At 45.8% G+C, this 10,207-nt stretch overlaps 1 protein-coding gene across 1 annotated transcript in view; it reads right to left on the bottom strand.

The window, feature by feature from the left end:
- Positions 1-1,122: 1,122 nt before the first annotated feature.
- Positions 1,123-10,207, bottom strand: part of T265_06889 (hypothetical protein) — a gene marked incomplete at both ends in the record, with an annotated part of 13,139 nt that continues 4,054 nt past the window's right edge. The window contains 3 exons of the mRNA XM_009172277.1: positions 1,123-1,820; positions 8,112-8,288; positions 8,331-8,479. Of these exons, the coding sequence (XP_009170541.1) occupies positions 1,422-1,820; positions 8,112-8,288; positions 8,331-8,479 (725 nt within the window). The remainder of the gene's footprint in view (positions 1,821-8,111; positions 8,289-8,330; positions 8,480-10,207) is intronic.

Genomic DNA, 10,207 nt, shown 5'->3' with positions numbered 1-10,207 from the left:
CGAGAAACGAAAGCTTTTGCCTCCTTAGGTACAGTGCAGTGCCATCAAGTCGAAGAATGACCTCAACCAGGTATCCTAAATAAACGCGATTCACTATTTTGTTAGGCAAACCGACTTTATATTCCCCCTGAATAGTTCCACAGAATAGTTAAGGAAAATACGGGGCAAACAGCGGCATGGTATATGTAAGATTTCTGATACTCCTAAGCATTAACCTGTGCCACCGAGAGTCAGAACAAAACCGGGGTGTTCCCCAACCCCTTGTACATTGGACATGCACATGCTCCTGAAATGTGCTTGAGTAGCGTCTACTTAAGACTTCGTGACCGTCTTTCGAAGTGTCTAGCAATCAGGGTTGTCCCATCTAAACACCTTTCCATTGTTAAGGGGCCATATGTTACATCATGTAGTCACACATGTGACCACGGTAACCTCATGCTAGAATAATAAGATGCTTGCTCTGAATCTGATAACAGGCAACCAACGTGGCTGGCGATGTGGGTTGTGATTGCCTCTGAAGTTGCTTCGAGATATTCTTGGATACACCAATTTGAAACCTAAAGTTTTACGCGGAAGGGTGTTTTCAACTTCCAAGACACTTGCTGTATCGATCGATCCGATCGTTCAGTTGTAGCACCCTTTCGGTGCCTAGCTGAAATGCCACGCGAAGGAAGCACGAGGGCTGGGATACTGCCAGGTTGCCCAAACCTAGACAGGAGAAGTCTAAATACACAGGTCGGGTTGGAACCACAGGCCTTCCGGTCAGTAAATTCACGCTGTAACAACTGAGTCACCTCGCCCCTCTCGATGCGATTAAAACAAGAACCGGTAGGCAACTCGGAACGCTTTAAGCAGTTCATCCGCTTGGTCAACAGAAATGAAGACTTAGGCGTTACACTGACGAACTCATGAAGGCGAATCTCCCATGCAGTTGAAGCCACCAGCGTGACCAATCGTGGCTTCGAATAGATACTTTATTTTACCGGTAGATCCCATTGGTCTTGTCTGATATTTCACTGTCTGGAAATATTGTTCTGTCATTATAAGGATCCACAAGATCTTCAACAAGATGGTGTGTTCAAAAGAAGCTTTAATGAAAATGGCAAGGTAGCTAAAGCGAGCTGGCATCTTGAGGGAATCGGACGCGTTCTCCTCATGAAGGGGGTACTTACAGAGGGATTTCTGTTCATGCGCCTCTATTGTCATGTGCGGATACTTTAACGTGCTTAACCGAACTGAACTCGAGAAGTTCCAGATGGTCAGATATGTTGTCTATACATGTATAAGAGACATTACAAACTGGTCGTACAAAAGGGAACAATCTGGCGGATGGGACAGATGATGATGACAGATGAAACAAAAATGCGTAGTCGTAAAGTGCCATGAATGGAAATATTTTGGCTCACGATTCCTAGACAAGTTCAAATTCCATTCATTGATATTGCTGCCGACTGAACCTGATGTAACGGTAGGCCGGCAGTAACACCGCTGTTGCTGTTTTGCTGACATGCGGCTGTTGCCGAGATCTTCTCCGCTATTGCACTGCTACCGTGTTCTTCACCATTGCTGATGGGCAAATTTTCGCTGGGCTCCTCTGCCGGTTCTTCCATCTGTAGGTGTCCGTCCTCGCCGGCGGCATCGGACAGTTCAGCAGCAGGTTCCTCTTCCTCCTCCTCCTCCTCTTCTATGAGGGTACGCTGTTGCTCAGGTTCCTCTTCTTCGACTTGAACCGGCTCCGGACACCCGTCCAACAATCCGTCACCCCAGTCAATAGGAAACCGAGTGACCCGGGGATCACTAGCGATGATGTGCCGTTCGAGCTAGACAAGAGGGAAANTACAACTACCGAAAGTGGAGGCAGTGAATGATCGTTTAGAGTGAAGCAATCAATCAAGCCCACACGAGTAGTGCACATAAGTCTACGACTACTGTACGCGAATGCAGCAAATCAATTCGAAAACAAAACAAAAGAAGTTATCCAACAGTTATGCCGGGCTAGTGCATCCCGTCCCAAGGCCTTAAAGTACAATGAAAAGTCACAGACACAATGACCAAGGTCACATGTGGTCCGAAGAAGAGTCGGGGTTAACGTTCGCGGAGCGACAGGAAAAACCAGATTCTTAGAAAAAAGGAATAAACGTTTGGGCGATGTGTTTGGAACGTAAACAGAAAAACGAATTCGCTAAACCGTTGAGAAAAAAGAAGACAATGGCTAAACCACTGTCGGAAATAGGGTACTTGAGCAATTCGCCGAGGCGAGTTGCTTGATCGTCATCATTCTGGAGAATAACACCTTACTACAGAACAACCGCAAAGTAAATTGCCACCTCCCTGGAAGTGGTGTTCATTCCCAAAGTATAATCAGACAATCTAGATGGAAACTGGCAGCACGAATACCACCAAAACCGGTTAGTCATCATCACTCGCAACGCTTCTAGCCAGGCATAACAACGCATAACAACATTCAGGCCTTTTGTACTCTGTTCTGAACCCTTCTGCGAATTCACACATTGACCAGCAGGCAGTCAGCGTCCTTCTGAAAAAGGCAGGGAAAAGGATACTTTACGGCGATTTGGAATAGGTTCCAGGTGACCGAGCCACCACAGCTGATGGTGCAGCATGATTTCTTGACATTTACACTGGTTAAAAATTTTAATGAGACGAAGTAGACCAAATTACATCGAAGCCATGCGTGCTTATTGTGACATCGTCTCGTCTCCTGTTGGCACCTTGTTTTCTTGTTGCCTGAACATTCTGATCTAAACGTAACACCCTAACCATAAGGTTGCTGAAAACTCTTCGACAGTGCGTCATGCTTCGGCAATATATTGCGGCATCTCGAATATGGTACCGATTGAAGCCTAAGGCGGCCTACTGCAGTACATTCTGTTGAAACGAACCACCATAAACGAGAGATTCAGCTGGATTAAGTTGAGTGTTTTGTCGAAACCACATTCGTGTGCAGAAATGTCTAACCTTGTTATTCGCACATACGAAAAATCCGCTCAGATTTGTCCAGTCTGTTCTGTATGTCACTTGATGTGTAGGCTATGGGGCTGCAATGAACTAAGAGTTGACGGTGTAACGCAGTCAAAAACGATTACTTACAGCCCATCAAAACGGAGAATCAACGGCTTCGTCTAATATACACAAACAGTGGAGCTAAAAAGAACATCACAACTAGACAGTTAGTTTATAAGACCACGTCGGAAGTAAACTATCATATGAGATTCGGATTAGATAAATACACACTAACTTCCGGTAGATCCCCCAGAGGGGCCGAGATGGCTCAAGTGGTAAGAATGCGAATTGACTGACCGGAAGGTCCGTGGTTCGAACATGACCTCTGTGTCTCGACTTCCTCTGTCTAGGCTTGGGCAACCTGGCAGTATCCCAGCCCTCGTGCTTCCTTCGGGTAGCATGGCAGCTAGGCACCGGAAGGGTGTTACAGCTGAACGATTTTTATAGATCCTCCGGTTTCAGTGTAAGGCAACAGCTTTCCGTAGCAAACTTGAAAAGTCATACAGCACTGCAGGTTTGTACAATAATTCGGATGTATTTCGCTGCTCCTCTTTTGAAGTGTGCCCCAGTCAACATAAGAGAGAAGAAATGAAAATACAATCTAGCGAAAAAGGGGGTGGAATTCGGTAAATCAGTCTCCAAAGTATCAGTCAGGGTGGATGAGGAGACGAACAACTGCTTCTGTCTACACAAGCAGGTTTCCATTTTACAATGGCAACCAGGTCAGGGAATCCAAGCAACCGTCCGTTGGCTGTGCAATGTGCAATTTCTTACAGTACCCGACCTATGAATGTCACCTTGCCGTGGTGGTATGGCTTCAGTGTTGAAATGACCCGACAGGCTACTTGGCTAGTTTTCGACTTTTGGGGAGCGCGCCGACGGTAATTCGCATGCTCCAAAGGGTACAAGGACATCGTGCAAAAGCCACCGGGACATCAATCTAGTGGCCAGTTTCCAAGGCGCTTTCTGGCATCGTCCTATGAAGGATGAACGATCACCAAAAGAGTCAGATTAGGTTTCGCCCTGGCCAGGGTTGCATCCATCATATCTTCACCTTGCGACAAGTAGTGGAGCTACACCACCACCTTCAACTATGAACAATTGACGTATTTCTCCATCTCACATCTGCTTTTGACTCCGTTGATGGTCAAAAATTGTGGCAGTGTCTGGCGATGAAGGGTATCCTCTCTCCAAATTCTTGTCCTTTATCTGTGGGAGCAAATTACATCCTGCGTTCACCACATCCAGTGGTGTCGGGAAAGGGTGCCCTTCGTCAAACCTCCCCTTTGGCCCTGTAGTTGATGTGCTGCCGCTTGAGTCTTCTTCATCTGGCTCTGACATCCTTCCGATCAAAATACTTCTTGGGTGTTGGATCACGCTGACATACACTGATGATATTGCCTCTCTTCGGTCATATCCCTTAGGAATGCAAATCAATCTAAACCGATAGCTGATACGAAGTAAAAGCTTCACACCTGCAAAGTGCAGTGTCACTGCAAGACTGAAAGGGCTCAAACCCAAAACTCCGGCCCGCACACAAATCAATCGATGTGATAGATAAGCTTGTCTATCTGAGCGAGTGCATAAGTTCCTGTGGATGGTGAGAGACGAAATCACTTTCTGAATTGCAAAGATCCGGGAAGCGTTTTCCAACCGCAGATATTTGTGGCGCTAATGTGACATCAACTTGGTTGTACAGGGTAGAGCGTACAATGCTGCCGTTTGGTTCATCCTAATTTATAGATCACAGAAATGGCCAAAGAGTGCAGATTTTCGAAGCACTGGTGTTTTTGAAGACCTACACACCCGAAGCATTGCGCAGGTCTGGTGGAAACATCGTATCAGTAATGCTGAGGTATGCTAGATCACCCTCAATAGATAAACCGGCCGTGCTCCGAAGGGTACGCTGTCAGAAGAGCGCTGGTCTTCTTTGCCTAGCCATGCATGGGATGCACACGGCCCAGGGGTGGTCAGTCCATGGCTTGGCAACGAAATCGGAAAGCCCTTCTGAGTCGACTGAGTCGTGTTGGTAACTACCGTCTAGCCGGATGGTGACCCCAGGAAGAGACAAACCAATGGTTAGTAACGATGAGAGATATGACTATGTCAAGCAGCAAACGGCTATCCCGCATCAAAGCAATTACCTTCATTCCGTAGCTCTAATACTCCGTCATAGCAGACAAACAGAACAACTTAACGTCGACGGACTGGCTAGATCATTGCCTCCAACACGTGGCTCGAATTCCCTTGTTCTCCTTAACCTCAGTGAACGAAAAGACTGATATCATTGTACTTCGGTACATTGTTTGTAGCTGAAAAACCGACCAACAGACAGACTGTTCGTGTAGTATCTGGTACTCTATAAATGTCAGGCTGACACCGGTCGACTGATTTTGAAAAGATATGATAGGGTCAGATACGTCTTGACTGTGACCGACACGTTGTCGGCTATCTTTCGTCGATATGGTCGTTCAGTTCTAATCACGTACGCGACCCAACAATCACATGTCAATTCTTTTTTTCAGTAAACTGTGTTCTCATTTCATACTTATTATGTTGACTGCGGTGCACACCTGAAATGATGCAACGAAATACATCCGAAACAGTTGAGGCTCTTTTGAAAACCAAATTAATTTCCAGATGAGTGTAGTTCGCGAAAACAGTCCTATTTGGGTTCAAGTAGAACATAATGTTGACGGAAACTCGGGGACGGCGCCTACCTGATGAGCCCCAAGAAGGGCGAAACCGGTCGTGGGCTAACGAAGAGTTTTCAGCAGAGTTGTGAGTAGTTTCCTTTATGAAAACATCCAGATCACATTAGAAGTCTACACAACGAGTAACTGCATGAACTTCCTTGTAACTACGCGACGTCCAACATGGATACCGCACTTCACCTGACACTGGTCAATTCACCTAAGATCCAGAGACCTGCCCACAAAGTTTACAACGTCAAATCACTGAGTTTTCTTCAGAGAATGGTTCCATGACCGAATAAGGGTTAAGCTAACGAAGGTTTTCAGCAGAGTTGTGAGTAGTTTCCTTTATGAAAACATCCAGATCATATTAGAAGTCTACACAACGAGTAACTGCATGAACTTCCTTGTAACTACGCGACGTCCAACATGGATACCGCACTTCACCTGACACTGGTCAATTCACCTAAGATCCAGAGACCTGCCCACAAAGTTTACAACGTCAAATCACTGAGTTTTCTTCAGAGAATGGTTCCATGACCGAATAAGGGTTAAAAAAACTCTATGTGCTCTGCGTGGTTGGTTTACAGAAAATTCCAAACCTTTTAAGAAATCGACTTTTATGAAATTCGGTCAGTAATACTGGGGGAGGGCAGATATTAAACCACAGATCTTAGACACACGTTAGCTGAGTTTGCCTTCACTATGTGATAAAAAAATCGTTCATCTGTAACACCATTTTAGTGCCTAGCTGCCAGCCACCCGAAGCACGAGGGCTGGGATACTGCCAGGTTTCCCAGGCCTAGACAGGGGAAGTCGAGACACAGAGGTCGGGTTGGAACCACAGATGTTCTGCTCTGACTACTGAGCTACCTTGCCCCCTATGAAATCAACATCGTCTGCGCCGGGCTCCTTTTCTGCATTTTTGTACTGACATCCCCACACCCATTATATACGGCCGCCGTTGGTGTGCATCCTCGTTTATTCTAAATCATGACTTCCAGAGCTAGCACCTGAAATGCATGCTTAAACCCAGTGAATTCCGCACTCCTAAGTACACAAAATGTCATGTAGAAACACCACAAATCGCTCAGACTTGCTACCTGGTGAAAAGGAATTTTTACTCCACAGCTTATTCATTGCGGCTACCTGAAAACGAAATAATGTGAGGTGTGAATGCGGTGTTCTGCGGAACCTTTGATTCACCCTACGCGCGATGTATCTGACTATGAATTCGGTGTATGCACCATGCTGTGTGGTGCACCAAACGAATGCCCTCCTAGAGGACCAATGGTTTTCGGATATGAAGAACGTAGATTCTTCATCATCTGCAAATGAATTTATTGACTGAAAGAAAAGTCGGAGGGAACGTAGGGAACAAATAGTCGGGGAAAGTTGCGGAACTTTGAGTGATTATTGCAACTACAAAAGTCGTCGGGATTGACGCCCTAACTCTCAACCGAGGTTCGTGATTGGAATCCAGCCCTGCTTTTGGTTACTTCAGTTGTAGGTTTGGACAACATGGGCGTATCTCAGCATCCGCACTTTCTTCAAGATGCACATCTGTTACAGGCCAAAAGGGTAGGAGCGCTGAGCGACCTAACTTAATAGTGCACTGTGTACTTCAGAAGGCCAACCTGGCTGAAGCATCTGAGCGAATGAAACCAAGAACACAAATGAAATTGGCTGGAATCCTAAGGATATCGATCGGGTGCGCTTGATCGACCCTCATTTATCGCTGACAATCGTCAGCACAAAATGAACACAGTTCAAACCTTGAGGTGAGTTTAGCTATCATTGTCAAAATTATTGGATGATGACTGCACTCTTCATGAAAGGATGGTAATACAAAGGCAAACTGTAGTATGCGCATTCTAGTACCGTTAAAGAAATACAGAGCTGAGCTCCTCCGGGTCTCTGTAAAAGGTTCCACCAAACATTCCTTAGGCGGACAGTGCGCAGGATCACTGGCGTGCGATAAGCTATTCGCTGCAAAAATGTCCACCGAGGCGAAAATCTTCAAATCAATAACTCAGCTGTAACGTCCTTTCGGCGCCTAGCTGCCATGCCTTTCGATGCAACCATTGGGGCTGAGGTATTGCATGACTGTCCAAGAGTAGACAGGAGCAGTCGAAATGTCGGAGTTGGGTTGGAATCCTGGACTTTCTGGTTAGTGAAATCGTACCTTGAACAATGGAATATATCGACTGAAAATCTAAACGAGCATACGGATCTTGTCTCGATGCTCTTGAACAGCTCAAGCTAATGGATTATCGAAGACTCCCCGAGCCTTCTTTTAGTGAGCTGAGCGGTTGAACCGATGAATGTTGGACCACATAGTCCTTGAAAATACAGCGTGCCCCGAACAAACCAGAAAACTGTACAGGGAGCACATACCTCGTCCAAAATGGGTTCTGACGGGGGCTCGAGACGGAGCTCTTCTCTCTTGTACTCGTTGTTCACATAGTACCCGACACGAATAAACTCTTGATTGCGGTACAAAGCCTGTATGAGCACGACAGTCACACCAACAATGTCTTCAGTGGGTATTTTCTTCGGATCTGGAGGATCGGCCTGCAGTGTAAATAACATGTTATGGTAAGTAAGCCGACTTACCTCAAACAGGAACTGATGACGACCAACAGGGACGGGGCCAACAAGAATCGAGTCCAGGGTCTGGTCAAGTGAAGCGTTATATGCACTGCTCACGTAGACCAGTTTCCATTCCAGGTCTATGCAGACAGATAGGAAAAATTTGTGTAAGACTAGAGCCACGGAGAGCCACGGAGTCGGAGAAACATGTCTCGCCTCAATACTACGCACAGGAAGCAATACTGTCAAAGCACACAATCCATGTATTTGTGAAACCGATCGGTTTAAAGTATGTGATCAAATCCAAAGTGAGCGGGCTGTGCCGTTGAAAGCCAATGAATTTGGGATTTGACAATCAAAAATTTAACTGCATAAAACAATTATCAACAGGGAAACAAATAATGTTATATTAAGGACAGAAGAGACCCCAAATAAACGTTGACCCGCATTGTCCCCACCCCCCAGCTTGTGTCCAAATACAGCTCTATCATGCACTTCTTAAGTTGATCTACCGATCGGTCAGCCAATCAACATTTATGTCACATTTGCTCATGATCGGACAATTCAGAAGATGAATGTGTTTCCTTCACATGACCCGGTTTTCCTATTGGTTTGCGCAGTGCTTACGTACCCCTACGTGTGTCAGTTTGGCAATAGATAACACGTTCCGAAGTGGTGCGACTTGGTTTTCCTACAACAGTGAAGTCAAAAGTAGACGTCGAAATAATCTGACTGTTCAAAATCACGACAGTAAAGGATCAACAAGGCAATAGACGAACGAAAACGTTAAAAATTAGACGAAGTGAAGAGGATGAATTTCGGGTAATTGATGAAGTCCCCACGCGCACTGCGTGCCAGTCCAGGAATGTGAAGAGAGGCAAAAAAATTCGAAAACGTAAAATTTGGGGGACATAATCCAGGAATGAATTCATAAATCTGCTTGTTTCTCAATGTACGCCTACTTCAGACTTACAACCCTAAACATGTGCGAGTGAGAATATCAATTATTAAAATGGCAACTATGATAGAAGTAATCTGCGGCGTAGTAGTTGCACTTATCTCCAGGACTGACCACATTTTGTTGGATTGCATTTCAGTGAGCAGTTGTACCTGCTCTGTCGGGCTGTCTGGATAATTCAAGGTAATACGGCTGCGCATCAGCGGAACAGTCATGTGGAACAGAGCCGTGCGATTATGCCCCCACGTCTGAATAACGTCCGATTTCATCATGTGCCGGAGAAAGGTCAAATAAGGACACAGAATGTTCACACCCACTCCATGGCCAAGGCATCCCGTACACAAGCGCACAGACGGCCATCTACGATCAATCGAGACAAAGGAACAACCGCCCGAGGACCGGTGTGGGTGTGTGGGAGACACACTGGTTGGTTGACAGCGGATCGACCGTCAAATACGGTGACAAGTGAATCATATATATAGAAGTTTGTAATTGCGTTAATACACAGTTCCTTCAGGTCGTCTTCTTGTCTTCTGACTATAACCCAGTAGCGTCAGGGCAGGTGAAGAGATACAACACAAGGTCGATACAATATACACAGCTCTGAGTGGTTAAAGTTCGGACGCCAAACAAGATACCAATGGTCAAACAAACAAAACGGACACTGTGATTCTTTCAGACGTGAAACTTCAAATAAGTATATTGATCCCTGTGCGAGCAAGTTCTAGCTGGATCGGAGATGGTGCTCGGCGCACAAACAGACGGAAAACGCCCCTACGGGTGTACCATGACCAACGGGGTATAATAGTACCCATTTTCAAAAAGGTTACCCGCAGTGAATGTGTTGTATCTCTTCACCTGCCCTGACGCTACTGGGTTATAGTCAGAAGACAAGAAGACGACCTGAAGGAACTGTGTATTAACGCAATTACAAACTTCTATA

This window comes from Opisthorchis viverrini (assembly GCF_000715545.1).
Source record: "Opisthorchis viverrini unplaced genomic scaffold opera_v5_150, whole genome shotgun sequence".
In the NCBI taxonomy this organism is placed as follows: Eukaryota; Metazoa; Platyhelminthes; class Trematoda; order Opisthorchiida; family Opisthorchiidae; genus Opisthorchis; species Opisthorchis viverrini.
The sequence above is the reverse complement of the archived record's forward strand: the minus strand, read 5'-3'. Positions and strand labels throughout refer to the sequence as shown.